The sequence below is a fragment of the Falco biarmicus genome, chromosome 3, assembly GCF_023638135.1.
Source record: "Falco biarmicus isolate bFalBia1 chromosome 3, bFalBia1.pri, whole genome shotgun sequence".
NCBI lineage: Eukaryota > Metazoa > Chordata > Aves > Falconiformes > Falconidae > Falco > Falco biarmicus.
In genome coordinates this window covers 36,405,714-36,428,602 of record NC_079290.1, presented here as the reverse complement: position 1 = coordinate 36,428,602, position 22,889 = coordinate 36,405,714, and the positions used below count along the sequence as shown (strand labels likewise).

Here is a 22,889-nt window from a genome sequence, read left to right as displayed (position 1 = left end):
CTGTTTCTAGAAATGCTCAGCTATACGTCTGCTGCCTAGTGAAACTATCCCAACAGGTGACAAGGCTTATGTGTGAAACAGCAGCAAAGGCCATGTGCTGGGGCCCCTGGGTGGGTGTGAATTCACTTTGCAGGAATACAGGTGCCCTCAAAATGAACTTAACTAAAACAGCCAAGGGAAGTTCAGAGTTACTACCTAAGACATCAGCAGGGACAAAGATTCCCTTGCAGGAGAATCAGTAGCTTCACCTCTCCTCCATGCTCCACTCCGTGTGGAAAAGACCAGGGTACACGGTACAGTATCCCAGGTTTAGCTATACTTGACCAGGAGGTGCTTTCTATCACAAATTGCCAAATTCTGCCCAGTCCAAGGCAACAGTTCTTGTACATGATGTCCAGATGCAGCTTTTATTTGATTTCAGTTCTCCCTGTGGGAGCATGGGGGCTGAGGCGGGCTCTTGTCATGCCAGCTCGCTTCTCCTGCCCGAGGAGACACCAGGCAGGGCAGAGGCAGGCAGTGCTGCAGTCTGTAGCCACCAGAGGATGAATAGCCCATGCAGGCATTTCCCACTGCCTCAGGAGGTGTGACAGAGCCTCACAGCACTGGCAAGGAAGAGTGATCGATGGGAGGAGTGTGTGCGTGGCCCTCTAAGATCAGCCAGGTTTTCATTACCTGGGGTGGGCACTAGATCAAGCTGATTGCTTTAAATAATGCTGTTGATATGCCAGCATCAGGCATGAGGCTACAGACATTTCTAGATTCAGTGCATATATGTGCCAGGGAAATGGCAAATGACTTGTCTGTGAATTTGAAAGCACAGTTCAAGACACAGGCATCGTACCTCAGTCTAGATGTTCATTCCATAAGTATCTGGCCCATGTAAAAAGTCTAGGAAAGAAGGAAAACTAATATACAGTAAGCCATAAAAAAGACCCTGAGGCTACACAATTCATATATTCCCCCTAAATTCTCCTGGAGACCCCAGTATCCCAAAGAGTTCCATTTCTGTGCTGATTTGTACCACCTGCATCATTGTTTTTGCCTTCAACACTATCAGTTCTGTTGCACTTTTCCTGTTTTGGAAAGTCTCCAGGTCTCATGACATTTTTAAGTGACCTTTGTATAGAGTGAAAGTGCCAAATACTAGGCTCCTAAATAGAATATCTGCATTTAGTTAGGAACTTAAAAATCTGAAATTGTTGTTATTTTAATCCCAAATCTCTGGAAAAATAAACGCAATTAAAAGTTGTGTAAGGAGAAAAGGAGAGAGATGGGTTATATCACAGAAAAGGAAAAGACAGTAAATAAATAAATGAGGACTAGGTGAGCAGTCCTTTGTTTTTTCTTTTGTTACCGTTTCCAGAGCTGGAAAACCCACAGTTTGTACCTAAGCGAATGTTTATTTCCTTTTCTCAAGGAAGAAAAAAGCTGAAGACTTTCATTGGAGTTGAAAACTCCTTATTGGAGAGGAAAATTTTCCATTTAACCTCAGAGAAGCGTTGACAGGTTACAGCAGGATAAGCAAAGGAAATACAGAGCTTGTTTGCAAGGGTAACTATCCCCTTGCCTGCGGCTCAGGGGTGTGAGAAGAGCCGTGCTTGAAAGGCCCCGGACAGCTTCCACCTTCCCAGAGCCGTGCCGGGGCGGGTGCTGGCAGCCCTGCTGCTGTGTTGCACTGCAACAGGAGGGAATGAAGAAGCTACAGAGCAAAAATCCAGATTCACAAGTCAGTTTCAGGCCATGGCAGATTCTGAGCCGTAAGAAATGTGTTTTCAGCTCTCTGTTAAGAGTCTAGGAGAATAAACTAGAAGCTCACATACAGCAACAGTTCACACTGTATGACTGTTCTTATGGAAACCTGGTGGATGATCTTCACTTAAAATAAGTGATTACAATCTGTTTGCAAACAATGATACTAGGGGTATTATGCTGCCTCCATTCCTTGTTACAGTCACTGAAGACTTTGAGTTACAGAAACGCTTGACACTCAGAGGTGAGTTTTAATGGTAAGGTTAAAGATGAGGAATTTTCCCCTCCATCTATGTTAAAAAGCAAGAGAAATGCTTCCTTAAAACTGCTGCCCATGAATTTCACAGCCTTCTCTCACAGCTTTTATTTTCTAGGATTCATCCTGTTTGCCTTCTGCCAGCTGCCTCCAGTTAATCTGCATATCCATAGATATGTATCCAAAGCTTTACCCAGTCTCTAGCTTTTCCAGCGATGGGTAGAGAAGAAATGTGACCCTTACATTTTGTGTTCAAGTATGATATCCCTCTCTTAGCTGTCTCCTCGGCCACACCAATTTAGATTCTGATGTTCAGGATCTCTCTTAGCCTTGAGAATATGTGTTCTTGACTGTAAAACCAGTAGGAAAAGGTTCACATCAGCACTGCCGATCCTAACAAGCCAAAATAAACACACATGCCTCTCACAGTTGTTTTAACCCCACAGAGAATGGAGGTGTAGCCCTGTGTGATGGCATGGAGGCAATGACAAGGGATGAAATACTCCATCTATTTAGTATGAATGTTGTGTTACTGAACATGGGCTAACAGAAGCAAGAATTAATAAGCTGCTGCCGTGCTCTTTGACTAAATAGATTTCCAGAAGTCAAGGTTTGGTTTGCTTGGGGTTTTTTTTCCCTTAGTTGAAAGCAGAGTAAGTGCAATGGAAGGAATGAACAGCTTAACTACTCTGCTAAGCTTGGTAGCAAACTCTACCCAATGTGTTCAACTTTAAGCATGTGCTTAAATGCTGTGCTAGAAGTAGACTGGATTGCTGAGCACTTTCTAAAATGAAGCCCTTTAGCCTCAATATTTTTTGAGTTCATTCACACCTGCTCCACACTTCATTTCACAGGTCAAGAGCTCTTTTGGCAGAGAAACATGGAATATATTCTGGTAATTTTTTACTCCAGAAGCTGTTCTCTTCCAAATAAATGTCAGGATATAAAAAGTGGTACTGGAATAAGTATATACATTTTGGGATGAGTATGAAACAATGATGTGCTAAAATCATAAGGCTGAAACAATAAATCATACTGAAAGTAAAAAATTCTAGTGGTAAAGGTGATTTTCCCTATATGAACTGTTCAGAAATAAAATATTTTACAGGAAAAGGATATCAAATCTGTAAGATGATGATTTTTACACATATCAAGGAAGCAGTGTTAACCATCTCTCCGAGGCTTCACCATTTTACTCAGAAATAGTCTGAGCACTTATACAGACAGGAAGAAAACTTAAATCATTGATGTGGAGACAAACATTCTATTTTATGTGTTCAGAAGCTTTTATTGGATCACCACAATACTTTGGATTAGTTACACTATGGCTCTGAAATATCAAATTATAGTGTAGTCATTTTCCCAATAAAAGGAAATAAGAAAATAAAGAAGCACAGTGCATGAGGCTTTGGTCACTGAACTAAGCCAAGTTTTAAGAGCCAGTCCCAGTCTGGTGCAGAGAGGGAATTTCTTCACACTCTTTCATAGACTCTAGTGCAGACAACTCCTTTCATGGCACATTCCTAAGGCACAAAGGAAAAGGTTAATATAGACCTTTTTCTGACAGCAGTTCTGTTTGCTGCAGTGACCTCTGAAGTCAGTGAAAATCCAGATGTCATATTTTACATCCTTACATATTTCTATAATTTTTTGAGCAAACAGCAAAGCTGTTTTTATGTTGCAAATGGAGTGGTTTCTATTTTAACATCTTTGAACTTAATTAAGTGGCATATAATAACAAATAGATTGCAAAATTAGGCTCAGCTTCCAGAAATAAATTTACCTTCCTTGGTACTATTGCTGCCTTGACAGAACCATCAGCCTCACATAGTTTATTATACCATGGCCCACAAACACTCTCAGTTTTACAAAGTTGTTTGGTTTTTTTTTTTGTTTTTGTTTTTGTTTTTTTTTTATGTGGAAGCAGAAGTAGCCTGGGTAGTTCAGAGTTCAGGCTTCTGGCTTAAAAAACTTTGCACTTATGAGTCACAAAATATTTCTCTTGACCCTCTCGCCCCCAGAGCTTTCAGCAGCTTCTGGTGACTCACAGCCACAGGATGCCTGCAGCAAAGGTGACAGGACATTGAAAAAGACCTCATCCATGTGCAAAAGGTGAAGCCCTCTCCACAAACCTGAGGCAAGGGGCAGACAGCAAGACACAGATGGAAGAGGGACTCTACCTCTCTGCTTTTCAAAGATGGTTTAATAATCAGTAAAAATTTACACAGAAATGCAGCTATGAGATGTGAAAATAAATCACCCATCCAAATGTATGAGAACTTAAAACAAAATACAGTCAGAACAAGCTAGCAGGTAAAGGCATAATGCTGCTGATTTCATAAAGTTGCTAAGATTAGTTTGGCTCCACACTTTAAAAACTGTAATGAACAAAGTACTTTCTTTCATTCAAAAGTGAATTCTCAATTTTAGTAGTGACCCTTACAACTAGGGTCCCTAAAATATGTTATGACCCTGGCTTGGCCACCCCATGGCTTTCACAGGGCTGCTAGGGAATGGCAGGTTGGATGGCGGGTGAGGGAAAGGCAACATTCCCCTGCCCCCAGGAAAGACGTGGCTCCCTCACCACAGTGGGCATTTCAGAGGAGCCATCAGCACCTGCCAGTCCCCAGTGGAGGTCACCACGAAGGCAGGTATGGGCACAGAGGTGCAAAACTAAAACATCAGTGTGTCATCAATGTTATTCTCATGTTAAATCAGAAACACAGCACTGTACCATCTACTGAGAAGAAAATTAACTTTATCCCAGCTGAAACCAGGACAATCCTTCTGACCTTCATCAGTGTACAAGGATCGTGAACTTACCACTACCATTTTCCCATCAACCAGTCTTCTTTTTATTGTAGTCTCTTTGCCATTCCACTTCTGGACTTGCACCAATGCCCCTTTTTCCAAGGTTACGACACTCTGCAAAGGCCAAGGGAGGAGTTTCAAACTGCAGTCTGAGCTTTGCAGACTAGAGTAGTAATTCATTTTACATTCAGCAAGACGTGCATTCTTGGCTAATGACACGCTTTGTAACATCAGTTCCAGCACCATACTATTTCTTCTTTCAGTGTTTTCTTGGAATAGCTTGGAAGACTCATAGTGTGCTAAGGGGGTAGGAAAACTCCTGCTGGTGCTCTTCTAGATGTCCAGACCACTCAGAGATCATCAGCCCCCTTACCTTGACTTTCCGGTCATCTGCTGTCATTTCATCAAACTGCTGGCCCAGTTTGAAAGAGATCGTTGTATTTTTGAAGGTGCTTTCAGTTCTGATGGTTACTATGTCTCCTTTCATACTGATGATCACATCAGGCTTTGCCAGGCCACCTAGTTTTCTCGTAGCTAAGCCCACCCCTAGAAATCAGAAACAAAAATATCATTACATTCTAGCAAGCAAGAAACTCCATATCCTTTCTTAAGCCTTCAGTGGAAGAACAAGGAACACTTTCTTCTTAAATACCCTAATGCCTGATTCAGATGAGACACTAATGCTTTGAATGTAGAAGTACTGCATCCAGAGGCTGAGGCAGCCCCAGGTGATAGAGTGCACCTTCAGCAAGAAATAAAGATTTATGTAAGTAGACACTTGTGTACATTTAGCTAAGAAGAAACATAGATGGTTACAAAACTGCATGAATTTGTGTAGAGATACAATGGGTAGAAAAATTCAGAGGAATGGTCTATTTCCCATGAAAGTTTGCCAAAATATTTTTTTAAAAGAGTTCTTGACAAATCTGAGAATCTGCCCTTTTGTGAACAGGCTGCATGAAAGAAATTGGATACTGAACTGCCAATATGCTGGTGCTTGTTCCTTAAAACATACTGGCGATTGAGCAATTCCTGTGCTGCTACTAACGTCCCTTAAGGATCCTGACATCTAAGTCTCAGTGAAAAGTAAAAATATGAAATATAAATAACATTGAAGTATAAGAGTGAAGACCTGCAGAGAGCTTCAGGGGAAAATCCCATGTCAAAAGTCTTTTATATTGGCTGGTGCTTTTCAGTCCAGTTCATAGTCTACATACAAGTAGTGAAGTCTGGGGCAAGTTAGGAGGAAGGCCACTGACGATGTATCACTGTTTTATAAAAGCAGAAAGGGGACAGCTGTAGTTATTGCTTTTGTTAATGCTATGCCATGCTGAGATGTAAAGATCCATATAAAAGGGTAAAAAGTTATCTGTAAAGCATAACACTATTTGCAGTAATTACTCTATACTAACCAGTTCTGTTCAGATCTTCCGTAACATATCTGTAGCTGGACTTTCAACCCACATTTACTCTGGTTAATAAATTAACTGCAATTCTTTTGTTATTCAGTTTAACATTTTAAATAAAGGGAAGCAGTGTCTCAGTGAATCACTTATATAGCAAAAGCAATGCTGTAGCCGACTGTGCACTTGCTGTATAGGAATGGAGCCATTAAAATGAAAAACAATGCCTCATTTGTTACATTCCTGGCATTCTTCAGTAACAGATAGGTTCATTCATAGCATTTAGACCTCTGAAACCAAAGTGTCATGAGACATCAGCTCCATTATATATTGTAAATTATCACAAGTCATGAGTTTAATAGTGCAATCAAGAGAAACATAAAAAAACCACTGCAGCTCCACAGATTTTTCCTCCTTACAGAAAACCAAATTATATCAGATCAGTTCAGTTAGTCAGAAGTAAATTTATGATAGTAATGTAGCACCTACCTTTATGTTTTTCCATTTTTGATGCTAAAGGAAAGAAATTAAATTATGCTAGGAAAGTAATTAAAGTGCTTTTGTGGCCAAGAAGGCAGCACCATCCATGAGCAAAGCATAAGATGAAGAAGAAACATTCCCGAAGAAAAGTTACTTAAAAAAAGAAGGAACATTTCTCACCCAATTCTTTCATATAGTCATCAAAATTTTCACTGGAGACAAGTTTCCAGGTTCCCACAAATCGGTTACACATCGTATAGGCTTTGCGAGGCAGTAGTCCTGCAGAGAGAGGCAGTGGCCACAGCAGCTCTTGGTGGGAGTCAGAGAGATCGCGTGCCCAACTCGGACCTCACTGGCCTCCTTTTAAAGATGCCCAGTCCCCGTAGCAGTCAGGGCAGGCCAATAGGAGAGACAGTGCCAGGGCAAGACAATGTGCACCTTGTCCAAGGCAGCCGTGTCAGTACCAAGGCTCCGGGTGACGCCTGCCTTGGCTTCCTCCACTGAATAGATTGGGACAAGGAGGGGTACATGGGGACGGGGATGTGAGGTTACCACTGCATCCCAAAAGCAGCCAGGGGACACCGTGGTGGGGTCTTAGCAGCACAGAGCCACCACGCAGAAGAGCACTACACTCATATGAAACTCAGCTCTGACAGTCCTCTCAATGCCTGAATAATATTTCAGGTTGGAAGAGACGTACAACTACCATCTAGTCCAGGGGTCCTCAAACTTTTTAACCAGGGGGCCGGCGCGCGGATGCAGTGGCAGGCAGTCATCTGCGGCTGCTTGGTTTCCCCCCCCCAACCCCTGGCGAGGGAGCGGCAGGGGGGGGTCTGTAAATACCAGGGGCCGGATTGAGGACCCTGGGGGGCCGTATCCAGCCCATGGGCCGTAGTTTGAGGACACCTGATCTAGTTCAACCGCCTGACCACTTCAGGGCTGATCAAAATTAAAGCCTGTTATTAAGGGCATCATCCAAATGCCCCTGAAACACTGACAGATTTAGGGCATCAATCACCTCTCTAGGAAGCCTGTTCCACTGTTTGACCACTCTCTTGGTAAATAAATGCTTCCCAATGCCCAGTCTAAACCTCTCCTGGTACAGGTTTGAAACATTCCCAAGTGTCCTATCACCAGATACCAGAGACAGACACCCTCATCCCCACTTCCTCTCCTCAGGAAGCTTAGAGAGCTTTACCACTATTGCCATCACCTGTGTGCTAGTCAGGTAAATCAAAGCCATGTGGATTTTGGGGAGGAGCTGTGAAGAAGCTGCTATACATAGTGGTGTTTTGGTGGTTGTTTTTTTTTTTTACGCTTTTGTGATCTACCCTGAAAAAGGTCAGTGTGTTTTACCATTTAAGGGCAGAACTGAATTACACTGTTCTGTTTTCTCTCTTTGCATCGCAGCAATGATCCCAAGCTGTGGGTTCTTTCCTGCCCATACTCCAGGAAGCAGAACAGAGAGAAGCAGAAGCCAAACTTTGCTGCCTTTCTTCTTCCACAACAGGTGTGTGTGGAACACAGCATGTTCAGATCAGTGCATCAGTGATCAGCTCTCTTTTGCTTTTTTGCACTTGGGTATGTTGGCCTATCATAGAGTGAAGGGCAGATTTAATCCAGCACAGTCATATAAGGCATTGCATTTGGATGTGTTCTGCTATTGTCAGGTTTCTTTGAAGTTTTCCTGCTCCCATGAAGAGAGTTCACAACCTTCCTGGATCAATGTCTCCCTTGTACTGGGGAGCCCAGAGCTGGACCCAGCATTCCAGGTATGGCCTTCCTCGTGCTGAGTAGAGGGAAAGTATTATCTCCCTCAGCCTGCACCACTTCTCCTGATTTAGTCCAGGATATCACTCTCATGCTTTGCTGCATGGACACGTTGATAGCTCGTATTCCATGTGGTGTCCACCAGGACCCCCAGGGCCTCTTCTGTAAAGCTGAGTTTGAAAGTTTTAAAAGTTTAAGTTAGAATGTTCAAAACCTTCTTAAAAAACGTACATTTACAACTATTGTCTTGTGCTTGGTAAAAACCAGACACAAAGAATGAATCCATACACCATACAGATATATATATATTGGACAGGCAGGAATTTAAAGCATTGCAATTGAAGAAACCTCAAACTATCTGAAACTATTTAGTGTAAGACCACATCAACTGTAAGTCTGTCCTTCCCCTTCCTAAACTACCTGGAGAAAACTATTACTTGCTATATGAAAGGATTAGATGGCTTCTTTCTTACTTGCATGAACAATAGTTGCCCATCTGGGTTTTTTGCATGATGACACTTCCTGGGTTATGACCACTTGTAGGGACTTTTCAGATCTACATTGTAAGGATGGAGGGACACTGGGATTATAGGTTGTGGGACAAAATTTCTTGTGTTTAGGGTAGAAAGAGTAAGATGGAGCTGATGTTGGGCCAAAGAGGGTAAGGTCTGAGTCTTGTCTTCAAAGCTGTCATATACAAGAAAGGGAACATACTTAGAGGAAAACAATACAGCTTGACCAGCGAAAATATCTTAGTCTTTGGAATATACTGTGGCTGTGGGGAAATAACAAGGTCTTAAGTCACAAATTTTGGTTATATATGTGAAAGGCTTTTATCCCATCAGTCATAACATCAACAAGGGTAAGTTGAGAACTTCCCATTAATGCTCATGTCTAATTACAACTCATGTAGGGAGGGAAAGTCTAGAGTGAATGAAAATGAAAGCAAAGCAAAGAACTTTTTCTCCACCACAGTAGGAAGCACATGCTGTATCTATAATACATAAATAAACGTCAGTCTTTGAAGGTGTTGTCCACACAAAGTTCTTCTAAAGCAGATGTATTATATCATTTTGTATAAAGAAATATACAAAAGAGATAGCTCTTTTATCCAATCTGTGGGAATGAGAAAGCTCTGTCTAAATGAAACTATCCATTATTTCTCAAGGAATAATACAAAAATATTCTACCGTTGCTCCTCAGGCATTCTTTGTTCTTTCATTTAATTGTCTTATCCACATAAAGGCACTTTAACAAGACAAGACTGGTGCCTTTGGGAAATAAAAGATGATTGGGACATTGTAAAATCAGGCCCAAAGAAATTCGAGAAGAGCAGAGTAGTCAGAATAGAACAGCTATGATGCAGTACCAGTAACCTTAAGCACAAAAGTGACAGAGAATTATTTATACAGACAAAACCCCAGTCTTAAGCAGTCTCAAACAATGTTGACATTGCTACCATCTATCTCTTTGTCACTAAGGAAAATCAGCACTTTCATTTAAAGGACTTACAGTCTAGAAAGAAGAAGAGCAGGGAATTATGTATCAGTAGAAATAACATCTGTGAAAACCAATTATTTCTTCAGGTTTAAAGGAAAAAGTGTCAAAGATCGTGAGTACATGTGATAAGAGGAAGCTTTGATTCTCTGTTTTTGCTGATGGCTGGAGTAAAACAGGATTTGAAATGAACACACTTGGAGCTTGTGAAGCAGCACTAGAGATAAATATAAAAGTTGATAAAATAGTGAGCTAAAAATGTAAAGAGACTAAAGAAATACAGACAGTAAATTTATGTCAGTTTCTTTGAAGGAAATAGGATCTAGGCAAATTCAGTGCCAAAAAAAAGTCTAAATTAAGTTCCTGGGAGAGTAATGAAGAAAACAGAGATAAAGGCAGAGAACAGAGGCCAGATGCCTGCCTCGCTGTGAGGACACCAAAGATGTTTTACCACTGATTCTATGGACTCAAGGGATCAACCTCAATCACAAGGCCAGCAGTCTGCCTCTTCCAAATAGCTGCACTGGAGGGTGAAAATAGACTTTTGTCTCCTTACCTGGGGCACCCCATGAGACCAGTCCAAGACTGCTTGGGGCTGAGGGAATGGGTGGCAGCTCGGGGCAGAAGCAGAGCTGGGTGCATGCAGGGTTTGACTTGCCAGGATGCAAGTGTCTGAGTTCCTTCCATTGGAAACAAAGAGTTAAAAGAAAAGCAGAACAATTACAGAAAGGTCAAAGCTCAGAATAAGCCTTGCTTCATCTTCCTCCTGAGCTGCCAAAAATCTGTGGGTGGGAGTCCCCTTTCCCTCTTGTCATCCAAGGAACCTGTAAAGGAGTAGTGAGTGAGTACGCTAATGGGCAAAGATCTCCTCCTCTCAGCATTCAAGGGTACCTGCTGCAATGAGCAGCGGTTTTGTAGGGGTCTGGCAAGATCCTCCTTTTTCAAAGAGCAATGCTAAGGGATGGTTTCGGAATTTTGGAGACTAATTCAGCACTACAGAAGAGAGGGAGACCTGTGCTGCTCTGCAGGCAAGGACAAGAAACTCTTCTGCCTTTACCCCTTTAGAAATGTGTGCTGTAACCTCCCCCCAGGTATCAGAACACACACCTTTGTTTACCAGAGAGGAATTACATCCATTTATTCAAGAATTCACTAGGCTGCTGCATTTTTTAGAGAATAAATTTCATCCATGTTCACGTTCTAAGACAAGATACTAATACTTCATTGTGGTGCTGGCCCTGTTGAAGTTTATGGACACGATGTCACTTTATTGGCATTTCCAAAAGCTGAACTTCTAAGTGGCTTGATTCATTCACAAAGTCTGAATTCATTCACCAGGTACTAAAACAAATGGGGATGCTTTCAGAAGAGACTACCTGCCTCTGAAAAATTAGGCTGTCAATGTTACAATTGTAACTGCAGGCTTTTTTAAGAATGTAAGATTTCTGGCAAATAAAGGCTGCTATATAACTATTGAAATATTGAAAACGTGACCTCTGAAATAGAGTATTTCCAAATCCTTGGACAATGGGAAATATTTAACTATGGGATAAGCTTTAATGTCTATATACATGTTATATAAGTTAATGTTGCTGCTTCTTGTGATCTTCTCTCCCATTTAGTTTTTCTGCCACTAAACTGTAGTTTTATCCTGGCTTTTGTCAATGATTTTAGCTCTTGTTAAGTGATTTAGTATTGTAGATATGGGGTACTCTGAAGCATACTTCCTTCCCTTATGCAACTGCTGTTCTTTTGAGCTGTTAAGGTATTTCACAACCAATGAAGCAGAGGTAAAAAAAGGGAAGCTGTTTGCTCATGGTTTTTTAAACATTTTTTGCAGTATTTACTGATAGTCTTTTGGAACTGCTCTTAAATGACTCCTTAGCTCATCCAGAGTGTAGAAGTCCTCCTTTTTCTTTTCCCCTTATTGTATTAATAGTGCAAAATCTTGGGAACAGTCTGAGTCATGCAGAGGAAAGTTCAAGTGTATGAGGTCTCTGCTGCTGGCAGTAGGGACTCAGCTCCATTGCCTCTGACAGCTGACCTAAGGAATGTCAAGACTATGTGGAATTTGGTTCACAGATCTTAATTGCAAAGCTTGAGATGTGTTCATTTCCCCATTTTGTGGTTACTGCACACATTTTCAGACTCTTCTTGTCCTGGTTTTTGCTAGACTTCTCATATTTTTTTCCTCAGTTTGAGTCCTCAGATGTAGAAATCGTGACTTCTGTGGATGCAAAGTTTTAAAATAGGAGGCCAGGCCTAAGGGCAGCAGAAGGTGGCAGTTTGAAAATAGGAAAGGTTGAAAATCATGGTGTCTAAAGGGCTTTCCACCTAGAGAGGCTCATGTTTCCCAAACTGATCTTACCTAATGAGCTAGTAGGAAACGCACATAGGAAATAAAAGAGGTTGTACCACCAGCAAACTTTTACAGTTTTTTAGTAAGCCTGAGAGTACTTTCTAAGCTATGGTTCTTAATTCAAGGCTTTTTTTCTATTCTAGGACAAAAAAAAAAGTTAAAGAGAAGGACATTAACAAAGTAATCACATCTAAGAGCTACAGCAGATCAAGCTAGACAAGATCAGTTCAGATGATCCCTGGGTTTAAAATTGTCGGCATTTGTGTGAGGAGGAGGTGCAGTTCCTAGCTTGTGTTGGAAACCAACATGTTGCGCATCCACAGTTGTCACCTTCCTCCCTGACCCAGGAACAACGTCCTTTGCTCAAAGCCAGGAACAAACTCCTTTGTGTGGGCAACACACACAGAGTGCTCACAGGAGCATGTTTTTGTGTTCAAGTCTACATCTATCACTACCACACAATAAAGTGCCACACACTGGATCATCTCTGATCCTTTTTCCACAGTGAGATGGGGCACAGTTACCGTGTGGTACTAGCTCTCACACGATGCTTTTCTGCACAGTACCCCTTCCCACATCACACATCCTCCCAACCCCCTTCCCAACAAACTCCAGCACAAATATGGGTTGTAGAAAGTGGAACATTTTATTGAATAGCCATAACAAATTAGACTAACTACATGTAACTGTTTGGGGATAGATCTGTAAAAAGTACTTTTCTCTTTAAAATGGATTTGTGGAGGTTTTATCCTTTGGTTAAGTTATTTTTCTCCAGCTTTAAGCATTAGTCCTGTGTGAAGATGGTTTCTTCATGCTTTTTCGTAAACTCTTTTGCAGGTAACATTATTCATGGTGCATTCCTGGAAAGAAAGGCAAATCTAATCAGCTTTTAACTCTCATTAAAATGTTTGTTATCCGAAGGTAAAGAATTACTTATACATTATGAGCCAGTGTAAGAAAAAAATTTGCTTTTCTCCTCCTCTAAAACCTATTGCCAAAAGAGTGAAATTCCATTTTGGGAGCTTCAGAAACAGTCTGAAATACAAGCATAGGACTGAAAGAACATCAGAGGACTGCTCCAGTGACCCCCAGGAGTTTTCTAATCTCCTCTTAAAGGTCTCTAAAGAAGGATCCTAGAACTTCTATGGAGGGTATTGAACTCTGGAGCTGGGCATTAGTCTTTTTTCCTTTCACCTTTTGCAGCTGTGCCTTGTCTTCACACACATGTGCACAACACTTACTCACAGAATCCTACACAGCTTTCAGACGTGCAGCTGCTGGTGTCAGCCTCTCCTGGTCTATTTTTCTGTTAGATCAAACTTAGTTTTTGGTAACGACTTCATTAAGAAAGATTGAACAAAACAATTTCTATTTGTTTTCTTCTGGTCTTCTCCAGTTTATGGACATATTAATTTTCCCTAGGGAAGGGCAGAACTCTTCAGGAATTTTGTGTATGTGTATCATTTTATAGCACGTAGGATTCTCAGCTGCTTTTTATGAACACAGTTTTAGGCCTCTCCAGATTCATCAGAATGTCTTTCCTAAAATTGGAGAGCAGAGCCAGGAAGCCCCAAGCTGCAGGTGTGCCTTACTGGCACCAAGTCAATCACAACACTCTGACCAGATAACACCAACCAACAGAGCACAGATACAGGTTTGGTTTTTTGGGGTTTTTTTTTTCCTTTTTCTCTATAACATCATCTTATTGACACAGTTGTGGTGATCCACAGCATGGTTCCCACAGATGGCTGTTGAGTCTGTACTGGAGATAAACAAGAGTATTTTGCATCAGCACAGTGCTGATGGACTTAACAGGGACTTTGCTAATGCTTCCACTATACTGTCCAGAACTTAAAGATTCTGAGATATAAAAATTTCCCTCACAGTGATGTTGGTTTTCTCTTCCTAATCATGTCTTGCTATGAATGGAGAATGGGCATCTCTATACCGTGCTGCAAATTTAACAACATTTCAGTTTTAATATATACTCCAGACTCATTCAGAGAGACTTCTCACCAAGTGCACAAAGCTTTCGCTCCCTGTGTTCGAATCCGGTGTAACACATCTGCCAAACATTAATTTTGCACAATGAATTCAGTGGTTAAATAACAAAAATGAGCTCACCACGACCAGGTTCCCATCCACCACTTTTCTTTTTATGATAGTCTCTTTTCCATCCCACTTCTGCACCTGGTTCAGTATGCCGTTGTCTAGGGTTATGACATTCTGCCAAAGAAAAAAAGACAGTGCGACTGCTTCATCAGGGCTGAAGAGAAGACTGTTTCTATGTCCAAGCAACACTGAAGCACAAAGCACCCACAGCACGCTTACCTTTGAAGGCAGCATTTCTACACTGGGTGACAAAAAATCACAACTCCATCCTCCTGCTCCCCCATCCCTTTTGAGACATGTATTTGGAAAGCGCTGGTTTTGGACTCACCTTTGTTTTTCTGTCATCTGCTGTAGTCTCGTCAAACTCTTCACCCAGCTTGAAAGACACCTCTGTATTTTTGAAGGTACTTTCTGTTTTGATGGTTATCACATCACCATTGATGCTGATAGTTACGTTGGGCTTGGCCACACCAGCCATTTTCCTGGTAGCAAACCCCACACCTGTAAATAAGACAGAACACTATGAAATTTTTTTTCTTTACACAATGTTTTCCTGTTATTTATTGGGGGTGGGGTGGGGGAAGAACTTAGTACTGTTTTCCCTATTACTTTCTGAATTTTCTATTAATTCTATGTTGCAGAAGTTCCTTTGTAACATCTCACTAGCTTGGTACGGCTATAGACAAAGTCAGTTGGGATGATGTAAGGAAATTCTCTGCTCTGTCGTTGTCAGAATGGTAAAAGCATTTTGAAGACTGAAACAAGATTTTAATGCCATGTATTTGTACATACACTTGTTCAAAATAACTGCAGTGGTTTATATGTTAACTTGCATGCTAACTGTATCTAAAAGTAAATAAGCAGAAATATATGATACTTTCTAAGCCACAAAACCAACCAACCAAACAAGAAAAAAACAAACAAACAAAAAAGAGGCACTTTTTATATTTATCAGTGGCTAGGCTGAATAAAAGGAAATGATTAAGAAATAGCTGGCAATGGTTATGTCCTGAGTAAAATCTGGGGTAAAGATTAAGAGTGCAAGAGTCTCACTGAAAGCTGTCTGAATGCTGCATAAGTGTCAACGAGTGTTTTACCCCTCATCTCCAAATAACCCCCCAGCTTTTTAGCATGTACTGATCCAATCAGTGCAAGTTACCCCATACTTCCTCCACACTAAAAGAATGCGGAAACCTTTTAAAGCCCAGTTTCAATTCTAAGGAAGAAGTCAACACCTTTAGAGAAGAGTGTTATCCCTCAAATCTTTTGCAAGTATCTACATGAATCCATGCAATTCTCTTTGTTAATATTCACTGGAGGCAGCTACAGAGTTTCATTCACTGTAATAGCCATGACAATTAATTGGTCTCCTAGTCCAGTAGCAATATAAAGAAGTATAGGTGTGCTGCTTTTAGCCACAGAGAAGCTTGCTGCATCCTAGCATTACACAGCTTTGTATGTCCAAGTGTAAAAGCAGATACACACCAAATATTGCAGTGATGTGTTTTACTTCCATTTATAATACTGTTAAATAGGCATGCACAGACTTGGCTTACCTGAAACTATTCTTTCCAGTCAAGGTTTTTCTATGTTATAGGAACTTGACACAACTAACTCAAACAACCAAGTTCTCCAGTTTAAGACCATCTGATCAAAATAGTTGGACTAAAGCCCCCTTGGTAAACAGCACAGCCAGAAAAAGCAAGTAAGGAATACAGTTCAAAAATCAGCATTCCTTCCCTGTCCCAGATACAACTCCAAATAACAATTCTCACCCAGCTCTTTCATATAGTCCTCAAAGTTTTCACTAGAAAGGAGCTTCCAGGTGCCCACAAACTGGTCACACATTTTGTCAGGCTACAGAGAAGTCTTCCACAGGATGAAACAGAAATGCAGGACAGGAGAATAGTGTGAGCTCAGAGAGATCAGAAGTTATCCTTAAAAAGAAGCCTTGGCCACATGATGCTCTAAGATGACCAATGAAGAGGGAGTCCCAGTGCCCAGTGTTTTCCTTCCTCCCCTTACCCCTCCTTTGCCACTAGGTCATAGTGTTATTATTCATATGCCCTTACTAGCTCAAAGATCACTGTCTTGTTTTTATTTAATTATTTTTGTCATTCAAGAACACTCCACCTTAAGGGCAAATAATTAAATCATATTGTCTGTCAGAAGAAAAAGGTAGGCTCAACCCACAGAGGGTTATGTTCTCTCCCATTCTCTTTTGTTTCATTTCAGCCTGCCATATCAAATGGAGACAGCAACATTCCTACACTGTAAGGTCTGAAAAGCTCAATGGGATAATTTGGTTTGCTTTCTGCACCCCTGCGGTCAGAGATTTTCTTCAAAGAGGCACAGAATTACAGGAAGAATTGGTTTGGGGGCAGAAAGAAAGGGTGCTGGTGGCTGTAGAAGGGCAAGGCAATAAAATGGCTTCCTTGATTGATTAGGATCTCTTTATCATTGTACCACCTGAATCAATTGACCAATAGGTCCGTGTTCTGCTTTTGTGTGATGGAGAGGAGATACAGGGCCCTGTGAAAAGCAAAGTAACAAACCAGATGATTCCTCTCCCTTTTGCTCCTGTGCTTTCTGAAGACCTATGTTCCAATGACTAGCATTGTGACTAGTTAGGGCACAAGGCTAGGCTCTGATATTGATCCACCAAAGGTTCCTGGACATTTTATTTGTTTTCTGTTTGCGCTGTTCAGGTAGTAATCTGTTTGAGGCAAAGTGTGTACAGGCCTGATATACTGAGGTCCACCTTGACTGATCCCCTAAGCACCGTCATAGCTCAGATCACACACAAAAAAAAATAGATCAGAAAGCAGTCAAGCAATTTCTTAGGCTTTCTTTTTGGCTGTAATGTGCTACCCCAATGGCAAAAAAGCAGCTAGTAAGGGAAGACTCCAGCTTCTGCAATTCTTTTTAGGTGGATTTCCTGGAAATGCTCTGCTAGTTGTTAGGCATCGACTACGTTGGTCCACATATTTTCGTACTTGTTGATTCTGTAAATTACAACATTGTAGACAAATTATTTATATAAGTTTGTAAAATTATAGGGAAATTCGGAAGGGGAGGGAGGTCAGGAAGAAGCACAGCCTGCCACTCAGGCAGGCTCAGACTAGGCTGCTCAGGACTGGGAGCCAGCACAGCCTTCCGGAGCAACCCACACCCCTGCCCAGCTGTGTCCCCAGGGGAGGGGGTCTCCTTGTCTTCTGTCTGAACCTCTCTTCTTTCAGCTTTTAGCCACAGTATCTCACCCTCCCACCATTCACTGTGCCTAAAGCCTGGCTTCAACTCCTCAGTCACTTCTCCATAGGTGTTGGGGGCTGCTGTAAGCACTCCCAAAGCTGTATCTTAGCCAGAATGAGCCACCCCAGCCTCACAGCCTCTCCTCACAGGGCAAGTACTCCAGCCCCCTGAGCATCCTGGGGGTCCTCTACTGAACTGACCCCAAAACTGCATGCAATATGCTGGATACAGCCTAGTGAGTGCTGAGGAAAGGGGAATAACCACTTGCATCAACCTTCTGGCTGTACTTCTGTTTGTACAGCCCAGCACAGTATGGGCCTTTCTGCTGCCAGGGCTTGGTTCCCTGCCCACCAAGACCCTGAGGGCCTTTCCTGGCAGAGCTTCTCCCTAGCCAGGTTGTCCCCAGCTTGTGTTGCTGTGAGGGCTGAATAGGTTTTTACATGTATGATTTGTTGTCCTTTTGTGGCTTTAAGACTGCAGACTCTGGGAAAATTTGTTCTTTTTTGCTCTTTTTTTTTTCTCTAGAATAGCTGATCTTAGGTTTGATCTATTCTTTTCCAAGTTTTTGCTTATTTACTGACTTTGGGTTAATCCAATAAATAAATAAAAATTATTCTAATTATTGAAGTTGCTGATGCCTTTCCTGATTGGTTTTCTCAGAGTATTGCATGCTTGAGTCCTCTTTAAAAGGAAAGTCTGAGGGGCCCTCAAGTTTGTGTCGTTATCTTGGGGTTTTTTTACTTAGGATTATTGGCCTGAGAAACACTGGGCCATGTGTGAGCAATTTATAGGAACTTGAAAATTCAAATCCATTCATTGCATGGTAAGTACCCAAAAGCATCAGGTGAGAATTGCTGCAGTACCCCAGATAGAAAGGATGTGATCTGGCTGAGCTCAGCTCCTCCGCTTACTTTTCTTGCCTTTTGGGAACTGTTCTCTGTGAGGCTTACTATGATTAGCATTCATTTATTTGGAGGGGAAATAGGGCTTTTATACTTAAAAACTGTAGCCTGAGAGAGGGTTTGGCCCTCGCTGGTGTTATCAGCTGCCTGCAATGCTCGTGCTGCTGGGAGAGAGCTGAAGCACCTGTTTGTAGTAGAGGAGCGCACCCTCCCTAGGCAGTAATTGCTTGCACCTATTTAAAGTGAATCTGAGCTATTTGTAGATGTCTTGCAAACATGATGACTCAAAAATGCAAGAAGAAAGACAGCTTGTGGGTTGACTGCTTGTTTACTTCAAAGCAACAAGCTATCTGGGAACAGGCTCATGGGTCTAACTTAGGAAGTATCCTATGGATGGTCTCTTTTCCCTTGGGAGAGACTTCCAGTGACAGAAGATAAGTTTGTGGCATTGATGTCATCTAATATAGACCCTGTTTGCTCCCTGGGGCAAAGGCTTCAAGTCATACGGCCCTGCTGATAAAGACCAAAGTGCTTAGTGGCTGTGAAGAAATCAGTGGGGTTTCTGAGCCTGGAAGCTTAGGCAAACCTGGGATTCGTTTCACTTGGAGAAGTGTCTTGCCAGCAAAAGCTGGGCAACCTGGCTAAACAACCCTGTGGTCGTCAGCACTGATGGAGTCCAATACCATCAAAACCAAGGGCATCCTCAAATGTGTTGAAATCTCCTTCAAAATAAGAGGGGAATTTTGGAGAAACCACAGCAGGTAAGAGTAAACCAAGGAAGGGAAGCTGGTGAGGGTCCAGCACAGTGAGGAAATTCTGGCAAAATAAATTCATTACAGAGAGAAACCCTGTCTCTTAATCCTGATATAAACTGATGTAGCTGAAGTCTGCGAACAACGATATGCTGTCTGAAATGTGTTTTTGGGGTTTTGCAACCTTTGACGATGGTTCCTGATGCAGGATGAGCAGAGGTGAAATAGCAAAGAAGCAGCTGTGCTGGGGAATTCAGTGGTGATGCTGGGTTAACTCTTGCTTTGTGAATCAAGCCAACAGTGGAAGTCTGCTTGAGATAAACAGCATTTTACAAAAATGAGCACAATAGTAACCTCCTTTTGGTTCTTTCAGGCATGCAGGAGGAATTACACTGCTTCCACTAGAGCAGGGGTCCTCAAACTTTTTAACCAGGGGGCCAGCACGCGGATGCAGTGGCAGGCAGTCATCTGCAGCTGCTTGGTTTCCCCCCCCAACCCCCGGCGGGGGGGTCTGTAAATACCGGGGACCGGATTGAGGACCCTGGGGGGCTGTATCCGGCCCGTGGGCCGTAGTTTGAGGACCCCTGCACTAGAGTATGTGAGAGAGAGGATGCTTATTCCTGTAGTTGAGACCTGTCACTTGGGACAGCTTTTAACTGAGGACTGCGCTAAAGCTTTCCTGGTACTTTAGATACATATGGATTTGTCAAAGTAACAATAAAGCTTACTCTCAAATGTGAAAACATGAATTAACAACCACAGTTATGACTACTAGCAACACTTTGCTCAAATAAAGGCTTCTTTCCCCATTTCCACCTTGTCCCAGAAGGGCGGCTGTGTACAGTCCTGTGACTGCTGTCGCTATTGAGGTGCTGACTGCAGATGAGTCACAGCGTACAGGGCTTACACAGCTGTCCTCATAGTTCTGCTACTCTTTGAATCAAAAACTGGGATGAAAAGGTTAAAAGGCATCCATGCTCAATTCCATACCTGATGCCATAGCAGGCTACTAGCCTGTTGACAATGACTTCTGTTGAAAACTTTCCTAAAAGGAACGTGGCTTCTATTGTGGGTTATTAGTGGCACAGATGGCAATGTCCATAGTAAGAAAAAATACATATTTTTGGAAAAGCTATTAAAAATAGGGATTTTCCTTTAAGTGGGGAAGGAACTGTGGTTTTGCTGCAAGCTTCATGCTCAGGCACAGTAATATCTGTTGGGAAGATGGGCTATAGCAGCTCTCATGCCAAGAAGGAGGGACCATGCCACACTGCTTCATACTGCTGCAACTTACTGAGGAAAAACTTTTCTTAATACTTGCCTGGCTGGATACCAGAGTGGGAATCTGTTCTAAGGCCCCAGGGTAACTTCCAAGTGAGCTAATGCTGGAGAGCAGATAGTTAACAGGTAAAAGGATGCCCATCTCTGCTCACCCGCTTGCTGCTTTCACTTCTGATTAATGTTTGAGACAGGTTAATTGCCTTAGATTTCTGCTTAGCCAGGAAAAGGCATAACTAAAGCTTCAGTACTCACGATGTAAGGCACTGACTTTACAAAATACTGGCTTCATTTCGTTTGAAAGTTCAAGAGGCTAGTTGGTTTTTAGTGGTATTTTTCTCTCTCCTGGGGAAGGAATTGAGCAGGAGACAGATGCGAGCAGGTCCTATGCTCAGCAAAACTGTCTCCAGCAGCAGATTTGTGCTCCCCCACTTGTGGCTTCAGGCCTTGCTCAGGACTGAGGGTATTATTCCAAATGTTGACTTTGCTGATGAAGTCAAATTTTGCTAGCAGCAACAACAAATCTGTTGTTTCATGGAGTGGCTACCAGCACCACTCTACCCAGTTCCATTGCTGGGCTGTGACATTTGGAGACCTCAGGCCAGTGGGCCCCAGCAGTTGATTTTTACTTTTGGTGATTCTGGGTTCTTGTATATTCTCTTGGACTTCAGACTCCACACACTTAAATAGGGTTCCAGTACCTGAAAGCAGGACTGTGAAAACTGAAACATCTAAAAGGTGTTTCTGAAACACTAAGCTAAGTTTGTTGTAATGCTGAGAAAAAAAAATGAAATAACTTCAAGACACAGTAAGATCAAGCCCAAAACAAAAGCTGGTGGTTGACATCATTAACTTGCAATTAAAATACACGTGCTGAACTTGCTTTAAAGATTAAATAAAAATGCAAATATGGCTAGAGGGAATGGCAAGCCTCTGGACCCTTGCCTTCGCTGGGTTCTTATGAGATTAGTGTTGACAGCTGAGCTTCTGGCTTTTCTCAGCAGATGGCATGGCAATAATGTATGCTTGCAAATATTTGTGGCTCATGCCTGGTGACTGCTGCTCCCGAGGAAGACACTGACTTCTCATACACTGCTCTAACATGTATATGCTCCCTCATTCCTGGAGCAAGTCAGTTGGCAGTGTGAATCCCATCAACCAATGCTATGAACTGCAGGGAGTGAGTTAAAAGGAATATCAGAAAAGTAGGAACAAAGGAGTATTTGCAAATCTGTTTTCTTTTCATTGCAGTGAGAAGAATTGCAGGTATGCTAGCTCTTACAGGCATGCAACAGGCTTCCAAAACGTAATGTAGGTACTTGTGTACGAGAATATTCAAAATGTCAGAGCTCTGCCTTAGATAGCTGTATTCAGCAAATGCCATAGTGAGATTAATAATACGTCTAACTTAATAACTTCTGAAGGTTTGTACGAGAAAAGATATTATTTTGCTGGCTATAACATAGGCACTGCAGATGTTTCATATTTCTAACTGCCTACTAGTTTCCCTTGTCTAAAGAACAAATTTAAAATTGTCTATAGATTCTGATGCTCAAATCTGTCCAACTTCTTTCAGGTACTGTACAAGTCTTGCATCTCACTTCAGGGCATTTCCTCTTGAGAGTGTACAATGAAAGTCAGCTTTTTTCTGAGTCCCACTTTGTCTTGTCTTTGCACTTAATTTCCCTACATTTGCCTCAGAGCACATAAATCCTGCCTGTTCTTCCTCTCCACCTGCCCCTCTCCTACAAAAGAAAAGTTGCTTTTCTTTTCTTACTATTTTATCCCTAAACCTCTCTCTAGATTTAGGTATTGCAGCACATTTGCAAAGGAAGAAAGTACTCTGTTTCCCAAAACACTTCTGGGTTTCTTCTAGCAATTTGAAGACTTGAATAATGTTCTGAAAAATCCCTTTGTAGTCCTTCCCTAGATGCTTTTCTGAATAATCCCAGGTCATTCAGCTGAAACCACCCTTTGAAGCATCTATCTGATCAAAGCGACGAGACTGTCGGTTACGTCTGCTTTGGGACTGCCCAGCAGGACTCCACTCTGGTTCTGCCTTGTTACTGCAGCTGGTACGATACTGCCTGCACAGAGCCGGGCTGGCGTCTTACTGCCATGTAGATCTGCATTTACAAACCTTCCACTGGTTTCTTTTGTTTGTTTGTTTCTTGCTAGATATTTTTTAGCAAGCTGAGGAAAAATCTTCAAATAAAGATAACAGACTAGTACATTTTGGTAACATGTAATATCTTGTGCTTTTAAACT

The 22,889-nt window shown here is 41.9% G+C and overlaps 2 protein-coding genes across 2 annotated transcripts; both read right to left on the bottom strand.

Annotated features, from left to right (window-relative positions):
• Nucleotides 1-3,272: 3,272 nt before the first annotated feature.
• LOC130146115 (myelin P2 protein) lies at nt 3,273-7,054 on the bottom strand. Its single transcript, XM_056331911.1, has 4 exons — nt 6,880-7,054; nt 5,190-5,362; nt 4,829-4,930; nt 3,273-3,528 (listed from the first exon to the last, which is right to left on the bottom strand). Exons 1-4 carry the CDS (start codon nt 6,950-6,952, stop codon nt 3,478-3,480), a joined length of 399 nt encoding a protein of 132 aa, XP_056187886.1. The 5' UTR covers nt 6,953-7,054; the 3' UTR covers nt 3,273-3,477.
• A 5,898-nt stretch (nt 7,055-12,952) lies between these two features.
• LOC130146893 (fatty acid-binding protein, adipocyte) lies at nt 12,953-16,368 on the bottom strand. Its single transcript, XM_056333504.1, has 4 exons — nt 16,213-16,368; nt 14,766-14,938; nt 14,450-14,551; nt 12,953-13,185 (listed from the first exon to the last, which is right to left on the bottom strand). Exons 1-4 carry the CDS (start codon nt 16,283-16,285, stop codon nt 13,135-13,137), a joined length of 399 nt encoding a protein of 132 aa, XP_056189479.1. The 5' UTR covers nt 16,286-16,368; the 3' UTR covers nt 12,953-13,134.
• Between the last annotated feature and the right edge of the window lie 6,521 nt (nt 16,369-22,889).

Excerpts from the sequence above, each read along its gene's own strand:
- LOC130146115 (XM_056331911.1), bottom strand. The coding sequence starts at position 6,952 with ATGTGTAACCGATTTGTGGGAACCTGGAAACTTGTCTCCAGTGAAAAT. Across the intron at positions 4,931-5,189 it reads CAGATGACCGGAAAGTCAAG|AGTGTCGTAACCTTGGAAAA; the intron begins GTAAGGGGGCTG and ends TGGCCTTTGCAG. Across the intron at positions 3,529-4,828 it reads TTGATGGGAAAATGGTAGTG|GAATGTGCCATGAAAGGAGT; the intron begins GTAAGTTCACGA and ends TTTGTGCCTTAG.
- LOC130146893 (XM_056333504.1), bottom strand. The coding sequence starts at position 16,285 with ATGTGTGACCAGTTTGTGGGCACCTGGAAGCTCCTTTCTAGTGAAAAC. Across the intron at positions 14,552-14,765 it reads CAGATGACAGAAAAACAAAG|AATGTCATAACCCTAGACAA; the intron begins GTGAGTCCAAAA and ends TTTCTTTGGCAG. Across the intron at positions 13,186-14,449 it reads TGGATGGGAACCTGGTCGTG|GAATGCACCATGAATAATGT; the intron begins GTGAGCTCATTT and ends CTTTCTTTCCAG.